Source organism: Carettochelys insculpta, chromosome 4 (genome assembly GCF_033958435.1).
Source record: "Carettochelys insculpta isolate YL-2023 chromosome 4, ASM3395843v1, whole genome shotgun sequence".
Taxonomy (NCBI): Eukaryota; Metazoa; Chordata; order Testudines; family Carettochelyidae; genus Carettochelys; species Carettochelys insculpta.
Window position 1 is genome coordinate 124,498,507 of NC_134140.1, and position 18,829 is coordinate 124,517,335.

Consider the following 18,829-nt stretch of genomic DNA (forward strand, 5'->3'; position numbering starts at 1 on the left):
TTCCCTTCCTGGGGGGCTGGCTCCAAGGTGTCTTCCCATATTTCACAGCCATGTGTTGACTTGAATTGTAAGTGTAGCACCCATTGTGTTTGGCTTACCATGCATAATCTAGGTATGACGCTGAGCAGACATGCAAATATCTACTGGACATGGGGGCTGGACTCAATGACCTCCTGAGGTCCCTTCCAACCCTATGATTCTTTGAAATGTACATCCCTTTGTCTGGCCAAGCCAGTTTTTCACCTTTGTTGGAGAGCAACTTCTGGGCACAAACATGTAAGGACATATTTTCAGTACATTGACATAATTTCTTACACATAATAAGTACATGCAGTTCACAATGGTATTTTTGGCCAGCATGGCTTTCCTTAAGATCTCCCACAGTATTTTGGATAGCAACAGTGTGAGCGGTGGAGTGAGTTTGTCATGCCTGTTAGGCGTTCCTGACCCAGCACAGAGAACACTTTACCAGTTGGCATCAGTGGTCCCTGTGTCACAAGGTGACATGTGCTTCATGATAGCAGACAGGCTTCACAACAGGGGAGAGGAGAAGAAGTGTTAAGTGGTGTAGCAGGGCCAGCTCCATTTCTGGCCCCAGCCCCTTGTTCAGCTCTCAGTCCTGCAGGTAGTTTGGGTACTGCAGTATGGGCCCCACATGCCCAAGCCATGGCTTGGACTTCTGTCCTTTGGCCAAAGGGAGGGTGGGGTAGGTACCCTATGATCTGCCAGGGTTGGATAAACGATTTTCCCCAGCTACCGGCTCACCCTGGTGGTAGCCTGTGGGAAGGGAGCCCAAACACTCCCTATGGAAGCTCCTCACTCACCTACTATATCTGGCAATGCTGGTGGCTGCTGCTGCAGCTTCTCAGCTTTTTAACTCTATCTCCTCCCCTCACTCCAACTTCCTCTTCTGCTCTCCTTCCCTTCTCCCAGCAGGGAAGGCTTTCTTAAAAGGCTCTGTGGCAGCCCCACATGAGATCAGCCGGCCCCAGCTGATTTATGGTAGCTCCTTCTCCACCGCTTCCCCAGGTCAGCTGCTCCTGGCTGCCCTGAAGTAACTCTCTGCTAACTTGCCAGGCCATCCCTGCTTGTTTAGAGCTGCCTGTGCCCCCTTCTAAGCTAGCCCTCTGTCCTGACCCTGTCACAATGGTTAGGTAACCACTTCTTAATACTTCAGTGTTTCTTACATGGTGGTGTCTAAGTCCTCCCACACCACGTGACCACTGTTGTTTAAAGCAGCATTTCTCAAACTGGGAGTCGTGACCCAAAAGAGGGGTTGCAGGTCCTGTTGGCGGGGGTGGAGGGTCTAGGTGTTCCTACCTTTACTTCTGTGCTACCATCAGAGCTGGTTAGGGTGGCCAACTGTCCTGTGTTTGGGACACCAAAAAGGTGTCCCTCCTTATTTTTTAAAAGGGATGAATTGTCCCGTGTTTAGGCATTCTGGGGGTGGGGGCGGGGAGCGCCCACGGCTGCTGCTTTCTCAGGGCTCCAGACTGGGAGCGCCCGCAGCCAGGGCTCTGGGCTGGGAGCTCCCGTGGCTGATGCTTATCCGGGGGGGCGCGGGCAGGAAGCACCAGTTCCCCAGGGTTTGGTGAAGCTGGGAGGAGCCACCCCTCCCCCCCCATATCTCCCATTTCCAGTATTTGGGACAGGGAGATGTGGTCACCCTAGAGCTGGGCAGCAGGACCGTGGGTGGCTGCTGGTTGGGCGCCCAGCTCTGAAGACAGCACTGCTGCCAGCAGCAGCACCAAAGTAAGGGTGGCATGGTATGGGGAGAAGGATGTCACAACCTGACCTGAAATGTTTTGAAAGGGAGGCCCAATAAAAGTAATCAGAGAACCCCTGCTTAACAGAGGGAATTTCAGACCTGCTCAAATGTCTAATCATTCTGCCCTCTAGTGACTAGACCACACCCCTAGTGCTCTTACAGAAGCATTTTATTGTGGGTTATCACAGGTGAAGTAAAACAGCTGTGCCTGGCTCAGTTACTATAAAGTTGCAGTCCATGAGCTTTTTAACTCTTTCTGTGCATTTCCTCAGTGGCCACTGGAGTTCCAAAGACCAGCATTTCTAAGTGAGCAATGGAAGTATCAGATAGACATTTGTGTGGTCAATAACGCTGCCTCCCTAAAGTATGATTTTTTACTCCTCAGCTTGTCCCGTAAGTGGGTTATGAACAGAAGATTGGCTGTTTAAAGGGATTCCCACATGGTGAAGGTGTTCAGCCAGTGAGAGAGACAGGTTTCTGTTACAATGTAAGCTGATACGTTGGTGCTGGAATACAATAATGGCTTTGTCAGTGTAGCAAGAATTCAATAGACTGCTCGCAAATTGGCTTAGTGTCAGATTTATTGAATCACTAACATTTACACTGGAGATGTACTTGGGGTCTGATATCTTTTCTTGAGCCCTCATCCCAGCGATTTCCTGTAGGCGTCGTCTTTGCGGGAGGCAAGAAGGAGTTCTTTCGATTTTTCATTTGACAGTCGCCAGCATGCCAGCTGTGACTGTGCAGCCTCAAGTGACTGGCCCAGGGCTTTTCTTTAAAGGTGCCCTGTAATGGGATAGGAGCAAAATTCAAGTCTAGCCTTTTGCTCCCATAATTATACTTCTCCCTTCTTCTGGAGCAGCAAACATAAGAGTAGCCTGAGGAAAATTCAGTTCACATTCTAACACCACTTCACTTTTTCTTGTTTTCTCCATGTGAAAAAGTCACTTTTTTCCCCTGCGGCATCAGCCGTGTCACTTGTTTAATTCTTCAAAATCTTTCAGATTTTCTTGGGCAGAGCAAACAGGAGGGAGAAAAGTCATTGTGATTCCTTCCATATATATAAGGAATAGATCCCATTGGCACAGAGGCAGTCTCTACAAGGCTGTGTACAAGAACAGGACTTGGTATGAAAGACAGTCTTGTCTAGGGGTTAAATCAGAACTGGGGGTCAGGAGAGCTACTCGCAGCTCTGTTGCTGACTTGTGTTGTGATTCTGTGCCATTTGCTGAACACAGATGTTGGTATTATCATCACTTGATCCTTTTATGCGTCAGGTCCTACAACTGTAAAAAGAGGGTAGTACCCAGGCTGTCAAGTGCTTTGAGATAAACGTTACAAACTCATGTACGTAGGAGGTCACACTAAGAGGCTCTTCTTTCACCCTGTCGTTTTGGGAAATTATTTTCTCCTTTAATTCCCTGCATATGATGCAGGGTTAAGCCACAGTAGCTCTAGAATGTGCTTGTGCAGTGACAGTCTCCTTGAAGCTTTTGCCATCTGTAATAATCTTCCTTTGTCTTCCCTGTATCAACTCTCCATCATGCTTCAAATCTCTGTTGAAATACAGCCATATAGCTTGTAATTTTCTCTGTCTTTGTTAGTTCAATAACTCAGTGAAATACTCTCTGGTAAGTGAGAAGGTCCTGAGACTGCACAGAGAGAGATCTTTACCAAACTAATGTTCCCAATAACTCAGTGAAATACTCTCTGGTAAGTGAGAAGGTCCTGAGACTGCACAGAGAGAGATCTTTACCAAACTAATGTTCCCAGCGCCGCTGACCTCTCCCCATTTGTGTTCTGCCAGTAAGTGGCAGCACATGTGCAGTCTCATTTACAGCTGGAGGAGTCTCTGTTTTTACTTTGATTAGCCATGTCCAACCCCCATGTTCTTAGCTGTTCACAAAGACAATTTGGGGTGACGGTTCGCCATCTCACTCATAAATGTGGCACTTTTTGGTCGAACATGATGAAATTCCACACCCTGAATAGGAACTGTGAATTGATCAGAGATTAAAACTTGATATTCTAAAAGAAATGTCATCAATTTTGTGGCAGAAAAGATCACACAACAGTCATTCAGTTCTGTCTGTGTGAAATTGGAATTCTCAGTGGGCCAGAAGATGTTTTGTAGCTTGGGTGGGGTTGGATCATTTTTTCCTGATTTCAGTAAGCATTTGTTTTGCACATGTTCCTGTTTTCACTTGTCATAGCCATGTAATTGAAATACAACTAGGTTTTAAACTAGTGCATCTCGTTTATTGTTTTTGTTACTCTCAGTAACTTTCAGGACATAATTGGAGATATTTAAGAGCAGGCTAGCCAAACATTTCTTGGGGATGATGTAGATGGTCCTTGGTCCTGCCATGAGTGCAGGGGACTGGACTTGAGGTCCCTTGTAGTTCTAGTGTTCTATGATTCTGTGTAAATTATTTCTTGGGTGGTTGGATATTTTGGATCTTAGCATTATTTTTACTTAATATAAAGCTTTCCCAGTAAACTGCAAAACAAAATTTATACTATATATTTGTGTAACCTTTTTAATCCTAAACACTGCAGGATGTTTTACAAACTGTGCATGTGATGTACTACTGCAGTGCAGTAGGTAGGCAGAATCTTAGGGCCTGGGGGATGGCTATTGTCTACTATCATCTTCTAGGCTTTATCTTTCTTCGTAAAATCAGTGACACACGGAGTCAAAATGAAAAGAGTGTTAACTGCAGAATCACAGTTGCTGCTGTTCCTTTGTTACACACTTCCTTTGGTGACTAAATCATATTACCACTGAAAAATCAGAAATGTGTTCTTAATGCCATTCCGTTCCCTTTTCTCCCCTGCAGCAAACCAAGAGGAAGTTAGATGATGCCAACAAACGCCTGGAGTTTCTGTATGACAAACTTAGGGAACAGACAGTAAGTAGTTCTGTTCTTCTATTACTTTGTCTTTAAATATTTTTCCCATATGCTGTTGCATGTTGTTCCTAGGAATTGTATCATTACTTACAGGCATGGCATTTCAGTAGAATACTGTTGCACCTCTCTGTCCATGTGCTGTTGGCATTTCTGAGCCTTTCTTGAAAAGATGGCATTGATACAGGTGTAATTATCCTATGTTGATCATTGCTTAGAATGACTGGCACTGAGTGTGTCCAGACTTTTCATGTATGTGGTGGAGTTATAGAGTTTATGTTGTGATAGTGCCTAGAAATCTCAACTGAGATCAGGGTCCTGTAGTGTTAGAAACACACAATAGTAGTCCCTGCTCCTATAAACAACAAGAAGTCCTGTGGCACGTTACAGACTAACAGATACTTTGTAGCATAAGCAAATGCATCTGACGAAGCATGTCTTTGCCCACGAAAGTGTATGCTCCAAAATATCTGGTAGTCTGTAAGGTGACACAGGAGTTCTTCTTGCTTATGAAGATACAGACTAACTTGGCTACCCCTCTGATACCTGCTCCCATAGGCACCAATTTCCCCATTAGTTGGGGGGGGGGGGGCATGTCTCCCCCACCCAAGGCCCTGCCCCCATTCCACCCTTTTCCCCAAACCCCTGCTCCTGTTCTGCACCTGCCCTGCCCCCATCCAAGCCCCACCCTACTTTCACCCCCACCCTACCAGCATTCCTGCCTCATCCCTGAGTGTGTTCCTGCCACGTTCCTCCCCTTTCCTCCTGGGGCATCCGGAATGCCACAAATCAGCTGTTCGTGGCACTGTGAAATCACTGGCAGGGCAGGGGAGGAGATGGTAAATAGGGCCACTAGGAAAAGGGAGGGGGAGTTTGGCAAGCACTAACTTTTCCCCATGGATGCTCCAGCCTCAGAGCACCCATGGAGTTGGCACCTGTGCCTGCCCCAAAGAGCTTACCATCAACATCAACGAATCACAGGACGTCTCTTCCCCACTCTACAAATGGGGAACTAAGGCCCAGGGAGATGAGTCACTAGTCAATGTTTTGTGGCATTCCAAGTACTGAGCTCCATTCTGCTGAGGACCATTCCCAGTGGCACAACCACAAGGCCCTGTTTCCTTAGTGACAGATCTTATGGTTGTTGAAACTTGCTCCTGGGATGCTTCCAGAGGAGGAGCCAGCCCTTAAAGTAAGTAAATAAATAATAGTGAACCTGTTAATGTGTCTTGTTTTAGTCATCGCTAAGACAGCTGCTCTGAGCTCAAGGTGCTGCTGTAAAGCCTTGTGTGGCATTGGCTGTGTGACCCAGAATACCAGCTTTCCTTGAGCCTCTGCCCCATCCCAGAAGAGCTCTACAGCATTATTGTCTTCTGCTCTTATTTTGGTATTTGACTTAATCTTCCTGACTGAAAAACCAATAAACACTCATACGAAGGGCCAGGCCAATCAGCTGACGTCCACGAGATGATAACCATTGTCGTCACTGGGCTTTGGCTTAGGTCCCAAATGCTTTAACTCATCGCTACACCTTTGGTAAGGGAGGCCCTGAGTTCTGCAGCAGCACACTGGTTTGTTGCTTGACCTTGACTGTTCAGTTTTCTGCTTTGGCTTATTGAGTGTTTGTCCTTCTGCTGAACTTCTGTGTGTCTTTGGCTTCATTCCAGCTCTCCCCAGCCATCATCAGTGGCTTGCACAGCATTGCAAAGAGCATCGAAATACGCAACTACACAGAGGGACTGAACATCCATACCCACATAGTCAGCACCAGCAACTTCAGCGAGACGTCTGCCTTCATGCCAGTGCTGAAAGTCGTCCTCACCCAAGCCAATAAGCTGGGGGTCTGACCTGACCCCAGCCTCACCCATGCAGAGTGTGTGATGTCACTCTTCCAAAGAAGTACATTTCTGCAAGAAGCGGACCAAATATCTGACCTTAGAGCATGTTGGAGTAGAGTGCAGCTCAATGGCATTACACTATCCCAACGGATAAACTTCATCTTAGAATGGCCTTTGAGCCCTGGTGCTTTTTTATTTTAATCTTTTATCATCCCTAATGATTTCTGTCTGTAGATGATCTATTTAATGGAGTGCACCTCGTATTGTCAATTTGAAGTGTGTGTTGTACTACTAAACAGTGGCTTTTAGTACAGAAGTGTGTGGCAAAATGGGGCAATCAGCTGTGCATCAGACAGACTTCATAACACATTCTCCCCACCCATTCCTTCCTATCAACTAGACTAAAGGGGCTGATCCTGTTTTTAAGTGTATTTTGTCATTCGTTTTTTTTAAAGCTACCTGCAATATAGTTTATTCCAATTAAATGTTAAATAGCTTACTTTTGCACTGGGGCAAATAGGAAAAATAAAGGCTGATGTGATCTTTTGAATAAAGGTAATTTATTAAAATATGTCTTCACGACGAAGATTTGTGATCTAAATCTGGAGCAAGAGGGAGAGTTATCCATCATTTTGAGGTGTCATAAATGAGTTTTCTCTGTGTGGAGTGCATTGCGGAAGTCCTGGTAATAGGAATTCAGACAGTTCTATTCCGAGTGTAAATCAGGGTGCTCCATGTTAAGGAAGGGTCTAGCAGGTCATGGAGAGATCTGAACTAAGGCTACCAATAGAGAGAGACTGGGGCATTCAGCACCTAAACCAAGGCAAACTTTTGCTTACAGTCCCCTGAAGTTATGAGTTCTAGGTGTCTGTTTTCACAGTTGTGATGCTCTGATGTTCTCTATGCTGGGACATGACAGTGGTCATGCCACTAGCCCCAGAACAAGTGTGGTAACTTTCCTGTGTGTTTGTTCACTGCTGCCACTTTCTGCTTTGTTTAAAACTGTACTGGAGTTTTTAAAATTTTGAAAAATGTATCATGTGGCAAATCGATGTGCTTAGGCCAATTATTACCAGACCTTTAGATGAAGGGTGCTGCCCACAGGAGCAACTGGTATCTAAGAATATTGATCCATGAGAGCTGTCAGAACTGGTAGGATGGGTAGGAATGGTGTCCCAAGCTTCTGTCTGCCAGAGGCTGCAAATGGATGACAGGAAAGGGGTTGCTCAATGACTACCTGTTCTGTTCAGCTCACTCCCTGTGGGGCATCTGCATTGCCACTGTCTGAAGGTAGGGTACTGAGCTAGATAGACTTTGGTCTAACCCAGTAGGGCTGTTCTTGTGGTCTTGAGGAGCTGCAGTGGAGAACAGTTTCACTCGACCACATGATGAGACTTCTAAACACAGACAACAAAAGTTAGGTTCCTAGGTCCATAATGAGGAACCTAAGTCTCCTCCTTTCTCCTGCAGTGGGCTGTTGTACTGGCTGACGAGTGGAAGAAGAGAAATTCAGCAGCGCTGCCAGAACTGAGCGATGAGCCTGAGGAATCCTTTTTTTGTATCTCAGTGTGAAAAATAAGCTTGTCACTAGTCCACCCACTGATTCTTGGGCCATATGGTCTAGTAGTTATTTCCCATCCGCTGCAAGCAATCTGACAACCTGTGTTCCAGTTCAGCATCATGCGGAATTTCCTCTTGAGAAGAACAATCTCATAGATCCAGTCTGGCTAACCCATTCTACCGGCTCTGTTTCTTAGGCCCTATGTAGTTGGGTTTGTGGGTGATGGGATGCCGCACCACTAGCCTGTCATTGCATCAGCAAGACAGCTCTCCTGGCTTTGTCAGCAGCCTGTCTCTGCCTAGGCTGTCCTGAGGATCTCCAAGCTGGAGACCCATGCTTCTGAAAAGAGAACAGGAAAAGGTTTAATGAAAAAATTGCTTTCAGTGACAATGGTAGGGAACAAAATGGTGATGGTTTATCAGTTACCTTCTCCTTGCATCTTCAGAGAGTGTCAAGCAAGTTCAACTGCCCTCTGACATTATGAACACAAAAGACCATACTTGTGTCAGGCAGTCGGTGAACTGCTGTCTGCTTCTTGCTGGTCAGATCAGAAAACGTTCCAGAAGCCGTGGGGAGTAAATAATAAAACATTTAAATTTTGGCCAGGGGATGGGGTCTTGTCCTATGATGGAAGTGCCTGGTAAGAAGAGGGCCCAGCTCTGGGGAAGAGAGTTGTGTAGCCAGTGGAAAACCTTTACAGTAAAATTCCTTTAATCCAGCCTGTGATAGTCTGGAAATCCTGACAGTCTGGCATCTTGCAAAAATAGTCCCATTTATGGAGATAATACGACAAAATTTGATGGTCCAGCATGCAGAAGTCCCCTGAGATACACTTCCCTTGAAATTCACGTAAGTCAGGGGTCTTGGGTGGTGGGTTGGGGCCCTAGTAGAGGGGTTCGGGCTGCAGTAGGGCCAGGGATGGGAAGCAGCAACAGTGAGCGCTTCGGGCCCTGAGCCCCAGGGAAGCAGCGGCCGCGGGCACTCCGAGCCCCAGCCCCTGAGGGCCTACATACAGGACAATTCATCCCTTTCAAAGAATAAGCTGGGGTGCCTTTTTGGTGTCCCAAATATGGGACCATCCCACCCAGTATGGGATGGTTGGTCACTGTGAAGCAGGAGGAGCGCAGGAGTGGTAAAGAAGCTTCAGGAGCGCAGGGTGGTGAAGAAGCTGAGGTCTTGCGGGGGTGGTGAGCTGGAGCTGGGCATTGGGGTGGTGAAGCTGCAGGAGCACAAGCTGGTGATGTCCAATAGTCTGGAAAATTTGGTAATCTGGCACGTGTCCAGTCCTAGACGTGCTGGATTAAATGAATTTTACTGCATACACGTGCATGGAGGAAAGCTTCACTGGCCACATACAGTTGTAAGGCAATTTACAGTGACCTCCACCGCATGACAGGCAGGGCTGTGTAAGGCTGTGGTGACATCAGAGTCTATTGAATACTATGGAAACAATGGTTACTTAAGCACAAAGCCTTTTTTCTTTGCCAATCCTTGTTACGAGTTTACCTTGTCTCACCTGAAGAATTTCTAAGCCTCGCCTACAAAGGAATGTTTTGCGCTATCTTTTAATCATGGTGGCATTTCCATTCTGTGCACTGTTTTTTAGTTTTTGTTTTTGTTTAAATTCAGTGCTTTGGAGCTAACGGAGCGGCTTGGTAACAATAGTTCTGCTGTCAGACAGAGAAGAGATTCTAAACTGGGCCCCCAGAGGAAAATGGGGAAAGGATTCATTAATCCTGAATGTCTTCCCATCAGATGGGGATGATGTTCTCCTGACCTGTTGTGGAATGTGGAGCAGCCAGGTTCCTGCCTCCTCAGCCTCCTGATAGTTGGATGGTTGATTAAATCCTTGGATTTTTGCCCAGTCTTTTATACCCTGCCAAAATGCATGACACACCCCCTGCCTTTGTCTTCTAAAATTATGTGTCTAGCAATCCTCAGTTCCCTTGTGGTGCTCTGAGCCTCACTTCAGATGACCCAGGCAGGAAGACGATACCATTTGATTAGTCTGTTTGACACTGTACTAGAATTTAGCAGGAAAACCATTCCATTTCCATCGGTTATTTTTCCCCTCTATGCTCCTCAACTATATTTTGGTCCTGGGTGACTGCGTAAAAGAAATCTGTAGATTAGCAATTCAAAACCACATTAAGCATCCATCAGAGGGGCAGGGGGGAGGAAGGTTAGGCGAGGGCAGACGGTGTTCAAACCTGAACACCAAAACAGGATGATGACAGAATCTCTCTTGCTTTCCCGCTGGACAACAGCCAGATTCTGCTTCGACTGAAGTCAGCAACAATACTTTTCTTGTGCAGGACTATGTAGTGCCATGGTAGCCAACTCAGTTCTGGGGCACTGGTGAGACAAGGTGGGTTAGGTGATATCTTTTACTGGGCAAACTTCTATTGGTGAGAGAGACGAACTCTCAGGCTGGACTAAGTTTTTGGCACAGGACTAAGCCCTACAATTGGACTAAAGTGAAGTTGGTTTTCGTTATGTGTTGTAAACAACAAGAAGTACTGAGACAGCTTATAGACTAACAGATATTTTGGAACTTAAGCTCTCATGGGCAAAGACCTGCTTCGTCAGATGCATGAGTCTGAGTCTCATGTACCTGATGAAGCAGGTCTTTGCCCACGAAAGCTTACGCTCCAAAATAATTAGTCTATAAGGTGCCACAGGACTTCTTGTTGTTTTTTAAAGATACAGACTAATTTGGCTACCCCTCTGATAGATGATGTAGCATTTTCAATAACAGTACATTGATGCAAAGAACAGTTTAACATTTAACATTCACTCTGAGTGCAAGCTATTAAACTTGCGCTTCCAGCCTTCACTCAGCTCCTGTAGCTTTGCGTGCCCACTGTCTTTTTAGATTGCTCAATTTCTCTTTCAGTTGCCCTGTGGAACTCATTGCCACAGTTTATCGTGAAGGTCAAAAGCTTATAAGATTTTTTGGTTTAAAAATAGATTCAACATTTATATAGAGAACAAGAATATCTGGTGTTTGGAATAGTAAACACTTAAAGAGTTTGCAATCTTCAGGCGTAAGCCATTCTCTGTCTATTGGAGTTATGAAGAAACTGAGAATTGGTTATCCTGTAGCAGACTATTGCAAGCTTTCCTGCGTCTTTCTCAGAAGCATTGGTTCTTCTTCGAGTGTCCCCGTGGGTGCTGCACATTAGGTGTCGGGCTCGCCCGGCGCCGCAGATCGGATCTTCCAAGCAGTTTCTGCCAGACCGCGCATGCGCCGGTGCGCGCCGCTCCCCCGCGCGCTCCCGGCCATGTGCGCGATCCGGTCCCCGCTAGTTCCTCTTAACCGCCGTCGGCTGCAGACGGAATCCAACTAGGCTAAGGCCAAGTAGTGTATTCAACGACTTTATCTGTTTTTTCTTAAAGTTTTTTTCAGGCACTTAGGCTACTATAAGCTAGCCGGTTGTTATTTTGTAAAAAAAAACAAAAAAAAACCAACAACGAACAAGCTAGGAGAGGGACAGCTCAGCCAGTCCCAGTAACAAGCGCCGGAGGCCAGGAGCTAGGGCTATCAGCCCTCCTGCTAAGGCAGGCCATCGGACGGGGAAAACGGCACAAAGAAGGTGCTAAGTACCCACTTAAAAACTCAGACTCATCAACAATGTCCTCTTCAGGTTTTAAAAAAAAAAAAAAAAAAAAATGCTGCTTCTTGACAAGGCCCTCCAGCCAGAAGCGCCGGAGCGGCCGCAGCAGGAGGGACCCTCCGGGGCCCTTAAAAGGAAAGCTGCCTCCCTCACTCCATCAGCGCAGAAACGGAGGAAAGTATCTCCAGCCCGATCCCTGCCGGCAGCAACAGCGAGCGGGACGGGAGGAGCAAGCAGCCCCCAGCCGCAGCAACAGCTGATCGGCGGCGGCACGGAGAGCCACGTGGAAACGGCTCAGCCTCCGATACTCAGCCAGCCACCCCGCACCGCAGGCAGGGCGGCGGCTAAGCAAACGCCGGTACCGGCGGCACCGCAGGCAGCGACACCGACCCCCGGGGAACCGGCGGTGCAGAGCGCGCAGGCACGTAGCCTGCCGGCACCGGAGGACACCGCACATGCGGCATCGCCCTCAAGCGTGCCTAGCACGGTGCGGACGGGGCCGGAATCCCCTGTATGCTCCCCAGCCCGATCCCTGCCGGCAGCAACAGCGAGCGGGACGGGAGGAGCGAGCAGCCCCAGCCGCAGCAACAGCTGATCGGCAGCGGCACAGAGAGCCACGTGCAAGCGGCTCAGCCTCCGATAATCAGCCAGCCACCCCGCACCGCAGGCAGGGCGGCGGCTAAACAAGCGCCGGTACCTGCGGCACCGCGGGCAGCGGCACTGACCCCCGGGGAACCGGCGGTGCAGAGCGCGCAGGCACGTAGCCTGCCGCCACTGGAGGACACCGCACATGGGGCACCGCCCTTGAGCGTGCCGAGCTCGGTGCGGACGCCGGAATGCCCTGTATGCTCCCCAGCCCGATCCCTGCCGGCAGCAACAGCGAGCGGGACGGGAGGAGCGAGCAGCCCCCAGCCGCAGCAACAGCTGATCGGCGGCGGCACGGAGAGCCACGTGCAAGCGGCTCACCCTTCGATAATCAGCCAGCCGCCCTGCACCGCAGGCAGGGCGGCGGCTAAACAAGCGCCGGTACCACCGACCCCCGGAAAACCAGCGGTGCAGAGCGCGCAGGCACGCAGCCTGCCGGCACCGAAGGACACCGCACGTGCGGCACCGACTTCGAGTGTGCCGAGCTTGGTGCGGACGGGGCCGGGATCCCCTGTATGTCAGGGGCGGAGTTACCTCCTCAAGGGAGGGGGAAGACTGCACACAAGAGGAGGCATTGCAGCCCCTCTCTGCACAGGGCTGTGGAGTTGCTTTCTCACAGCCCTCCGCTATGTTGCAGGCTCCAACTAGAAGGCAGGGGTCCCCCCCCCGCCTTGGCCTACCCGGAGCCCCCTTCTCCATTTCTGCAACCAGCCTCACCCTGGCTGGGACCACCTCCACCCTTCCTGGGATTTGAACCGCTGGACTATTAGGCAAAGTCGCTCTCTCCGGGGTCTCGACGGTCTCCCTCCCCCAGACGCACAGGGTATGCACCAAGGGAGTGGTCTAGGTCACCTTCCCAAGACCAGTGCTTATACTGCCATGGTTGCCCCTACCACGCAGGGCATAGACACCATCGGCAATCTACTAGGGAAAGATCCCTACGAACGATCTCGTACCCCCGAGGGCAATTGCGACCGGGGACAGAGACTTAAGCATCTCAGGGGGGACTGGTTATGGAACCCCGAGATTTTCCTCGCACACCTCTAGTGAGAGGGTGTACCATCATCAGCAGGAACCGGAAGGGTCCAGAGAGACGTACCCCAGCGGTTCCTCGCTTTCCTCCCCGGATGAGGCTACGGCCCCGGGGGGCATCCATCCTCCGGACGATCTCAAACAGTTCCAAGAGCTGTTTTACGAGGGTGGCCTTCACGCAAGGCTTCCAGACAGCAAAGGTGCAAGAGCAACACCATAAGCTCCTCAAAAATCTGAGACCTCTGGCCTCCTCCAAAATAGCGATACCGCTGATGACGCAATCTTGGAGTCTGCCACTATGATATGGCAGACTCCTGCGACTATTCCGCCTGTCCACAAAAGAGCGGAGAAAAAAAAAAAAAAATACTTCGTGCCCACGAAGGGCATGGAGTTCCTGTTCAGCCACCCACAACCAAATTCTTTGGTGGTGGAGTCGTCGCAACGTGGGGGAATAGACAAACATGCCAAAAAGCTAGAGCTGTTGGGCAGAAAGGTCTACTCCTCCTCCACGCTACTGTTGCCAATGGCAAATTACGCAGCGCATCTAGCGAACCATAATTTCGACAACCACATTAGGTTGACCTCCCTCATGGACTCGCTTCCAGAGGGCACGAAACCAGTGCTCAAGGCCATCATCCGACCATTTTATAACCAGTGGCAAAGGATCACCACAGACAAATGGGTGCTGGAGATCATAGCCACGGGGTACGCCATCCCCTCCCAGTTGCTCCCACCGCCATGACCTCCACCCGGGGCCCCACCTCCAGGAGACCTCCCCACCTCCAGGAGACCTCCCATGTAGCGAGGCTCAAGCAGGAGGTAGACCATCTCATGCTCGTAGGGGCAGTGGAAAGAGTGCCGGAGCAACTGCAAGGGAGAGGGTTCTACTTGAGGTACTTCCTCACGGGGAGGCCCATCTTAGATTTTCGAGGCCTCACCGGTACCTGCGCAAGCAACGTTTTCGGATGATCACAAACGCCTCCATCCTTACGGCACTAGACGATGGAGATTGGTTCGCAGCCCTCGACTTACAAGGTCCTACCGTTTGGGCTCTCCTCAGCCCCCAGAGTCTTCACCAAGACCTTGGCAGTGGTGTCAGCCTACCTGCACAGACAGGGGGTACTTATATTCCAGTATCTGAATGACTGCCTACTCAAAGGGGCATCGAAGGAGGAGGTACTACGCATAATATGTGTCACAGCAGGCACGTTCTCTTCGCTCGGCCTGCTTATCAATCTGACAAAATCAAAGACAGACCCCACACAGGACATAGAGTTCGTAGGGGCACGCATAAATTCTATTACAGCGAGGGCGTATCTACCAGAGACTCGCTTTCGGTCCATCGGCTCCCTCGCGCAAGGCTTCACCTTCAGCCCTATGGTGCCGGTTCTGACGTGCTTACAGCCGCTGGGCCACATGGCAGCAGCGACGTTTCGTAGAACAGAACGCCAGGTTACACATGCGCAGCATGCAGCATTGGCTGGCGAGCGTATACAAACCGGCAGCACACACTGTTCACAGGATGGCGTCGCCCACAACGGAGGTGCGCAAATCCCTGCAATGGTGGGTAAACCCCGAGAACCTGCTAACAAGGGTACCCTTCCACCAACCACACGTATTGGTTTTTCTTACTACAGATGCCCCCCTCATAGGGTGGGGAGCACACATGGGCGAAGAGGTGACGCAAGGGCTGTGGTCCTCTATGGAGCAGTCACTGCACACAAATATACTGGAGCTCAAAGCAGTGTTCAACGCCTGCAGACACTTTCGAGACCAACTGAAAGGCAAGGTAGTCGGGATCAGTACAGACGATACCTCCACCATGTTTTATATAAATCGGCAAGGAGGAGCTCGGTCCCGTGCCTTATGTGTAGAAGCAGTCCGGTTGTGGAACTGCTGCATCGCCAACAATGTAACCTTGAAAGCCTCGTACTTACCAGGCGCTCGCAATGTGAAGGCAGACCAGCTGAGCAGGCGTTTTCGCACTCACGCACGAGTGGCAGATCCGTCCCGATCTGCTGCAACCGATTTTTCCACGCATGGGGTTTTTCCCCAGATAGACCCTGTTTGCTACTCAGCACAACAAGAAGTGCCCACGATTCTGCTCCAGGGCAGGACTGGGACGGGGGTCCCTGAGGGATGCCTTCGCGATCTCATGGAGGGGCCCCCTGCTTTACGCTTTCCCTCCCACAGTGCTCATCCACAAAGTGTTGCAGAAAGCCAGGAGGGAAGGAACCTGAATGATCCCGATAGTCCCAACGTGGGATCGACAGCAATGGTTCCCCCTATTCCTGCGCATGTCGGACCGGCCACCGATGTCCCCTCCGGTGGCGCGGGATCTGCTCACGCAAGCCCAGGGGTCCATAGTGCATCCACACCCCCAAAGCCTGCGACTACAAACGTGGTTAATCCATGGCTCAGCTCCCTAGAGAGCACATGTACGGAGGAAGTGCAGCAAGTCCTAGAAAGTAGCAGGAGGACTTCCACCAGGAAGACCTTCAAGCAGAAATGGACTCGCTTTACGGCATGGTGTTCTACCAAACAGCTAGCCCTCTTTCGGTGCCTATGGCTGTGATATTAGAGTATTTACTGGACCTCAAGAGAGGAGGACTCTCGCTATCCTCGTTTCAGGTCCACCTGGCCGCCTTTTTGGTGTTCAGACACGAAGAGGAAGGGCACATGGTGTTCGCCCATCCCATGGTTACCAGGTTCTTCAAAGGGCTGGTAAGCCTATACCCGCCTCAGAAACCGCTTCCACCTCTGTGGAACTCGGACCTGGTGCTTAATGCGAAAAGGGGACCACCGTTTGAGCCTTTGGCCACGGTTTCCCTCCGCCTCCTTATGATGAAGACGACCTTTCTTCTCGCAATCACGTCAGCTCGCAGGGTGAGCGAGCTTGAGGCAGTTATGGCAACGCCGCCCTGCGCTGTTTTTCCAAGGAGGCGGTAACCATACGGCTGCATCCAGCCTTTGTTCCTAAAGTTTCTTTCTGAGTTTCATACTAACGAACCTATTGTTTACCCTTGTTTATCCAAAGCCTCATAACTCTAACAAAGAGGCGCGCCTACACCTCCTGGACGTGAGCAGGCGCTAGCTTTCTATATGGACAGGACCAAGTCCTTCCGGAGAACGGATAGGCTCCTAGTCTCTATTGCTCCCAAATCAAAAGGAGAATGTCTCTCTTCGCAGAGAATCTCTAAGCACATCGTATCTTGCATAAAAATGTGCTACAAACTCAAAAAGACTCCTTTACTGGCCACGCCCAGGGCTCATTCCACTAGGGCGGTGGCAGCATCAATAGCCTTTTTTCAAGGGCGTTGCGCTACAAGACATTTGCAGAGTGGCGACCTGGTCATCCTGTGACACCTTCGCCAAACATTACGCCCTTCACAGGGTATTCCAAGAGGATACCCGTCTCTCGGCAGCGGTCCTCTCGGGGACAAGCTGCACATAATCCGATTACCCACCTCCTATCTTGGGTTACTGCTGGGTAGTCACCTAATGTGGAGCACCCACGGGGACACTCGAAGAAGAAAGAAAGGTTACTCACCGTAGTAACGGTGGTTCTTCGAGATGTGTCCCCGTGGGTGCTCCACTACCCGCCCATCCTCCCCACTCCGGATCTCTGTTTAGTGTTTTGCAGGAGCATCCGAGGCGGTTGGTCAAGGAACTGGCGGGGACCGGATCGCGCACATGGCCGGGAGCGCGCGGGGGAGCGGCGCGCACCGGCGCATGCACGGTCCGGCAGAAACTGCTTGGAAGATCCGATCTGCGGCGCCGGGCGAGCCCGACACCTAATGTGGAGCACCCACGGGGACACATCTCGAAGAACCACCGTTACTACGGTGAGTAACCTTTCTTTCTGGCCACTGTTCAAGACAGGGTAGTGGTTGAGATCACCTATTGATAGCTCTGCCAGGAGCTACATTTGCATGTGTTATACAAAGCAACATTTATGTTGTTTAAAAAAAATGAAATAAAAATTGCCATTAGAGTGTATGATATCTCTGAGAATGAGGTATTTGCCTAGGTGTCATCCCCCTCCCCAAGTCCAGATCATCAAGAAAAACCCAGAGAACACATTCACAAAATTTCCCACTTACTAATTTTCTCAGAGCCTAGTGAAATTTACAAAGCAAGCCAATTCTATTCTCTCTGCACAGACTTTCTGATCAGTATCAACGTGGTTGCATGAAAAATTCAAATTCAAAAATCTCTAAATCAATTCTTCAGACTTTTCACAAACAGCAACAGCAAAAATGCTTTTCTGACCAAATTTCACCTCCAGACTTCCGTACTGGAGAATGTTCTGAGTGACAGGAAAAAAAGGAGTCAGAAAGGAAGCTGCACCTCAGCCATAATGCACACAGCTCATGGCTACTACTGTAATTTCCCAACACGGGAGAAAAAAAGCACAACACTTGAGTGTATGCTTAACTTGAAAGTGCCCAAACAGTGCCATTGACATATTTCAAGATAAGCACATGCTTAAGTGATTTGCTGGATCACGGCCTTTGGTTGTCTCCATTCCCTTCTCTGTCACTTGATGAGCTCATAGGCTTCTGAACAGTATTTTAAGTTGACTTACTAAGATCACAACTGCTACTTTAAAAAGAAAAAAGAAAAATCAAAGTAACTCACTTTGAAGCATTTTTTCAGAGCTCTATGCTGAAATTTCATGATGGCTGGCTACTCCACCCTTCCTGCGTTCGCTTTAACAGGCACTTGCTTCCCCTCTGCCTTCTTCCACAGAGAAACTTCTAGAAAGACATTTAAATGCATCCATGAAAGTGCTGAGTTTAATTATATCCTCTCTCCTGATGCAGTTGCCTCTGGAGGACTAGTTGGTAATTAATTAGCATACTAAGCTAATGAGCTTTGGCACAGCACAACTCATGAAATTGCTCTTTTCAAGCGCTGTTGATCTAACACTGGAATGTTAAAAACAAAGTATTTACTCACCTTGCACTGAGTTGTTTTGTGGGGAGGTTGATTTTACCTGCAGGTCATTCAGTTGGGACGAGACTTTGCACCTTCCAGAGCAAAGTCAATTGTGCTGCACCAGAACACTGATGGGGGTATATGAGGCCTGCATCACCATTCCAAAGGCCATTGCATTATTGTGCACTGTTGTGCAAGGGGCATCACATTGTACAAGGCAGGTGGAAAAGGGCAATCAAGGTGCATTCTAATTAGCTCATGCCATATTGGTTTGCTCAGAGAAAAAAACCACCTTTGTTTGCTTTTGACTGAGCGTGTAGTTACAAAGTCGGGGGACGGAGAGGGGTTGATTCTGGCAAAGTTCTCACTGACTTGAATGGGTGCATGCCTGGAAAACCCCAATGCCTTTTGGTCTCATTTTGTGTCTCTTGAAGCTTTGTTTATAGTGCATGTAGTCAGTTTGCTTGTGAGCAAGTCACAATGTGGTTACTCGTTCATATACTTGCGATCTATGTCGT

General features: G+C 49.2%; 1 protein-coding gene across 16 annotated transcripts in view; it reads left to right on the forward strand.

The window, feature by feature from the left end:
* Positions 1-7,084, forward strand: part of SEC31A (SEC31 homolog A, COPII coat complex component) — a 78,614-nt gene extending 71,530 nt beyond the window's left edge. For all 16 annotated transcript variants that reach the window (XM_074993708.1, XM_074993710.1, XM_074993712.1 and 13 more), the window contains 2 exons: positions 4,609-4,680; positions 6,345-7,084. In XM_074993708.1, the coding sequence (XP_074849809.1) occupies positions 4,609-4,680; positions 6,345-6,524 (252 nt within the window). In that variant the 3' untranslated portion in view covers positions 6,525-7,084. The remainder of the gene's footprint in view (positions 1-4,608; positions 4,681-6,344) is intronic.
* The last annotated feature ends 11,745 nt before the right edge of the window (positions 7,085-18,829 follow it).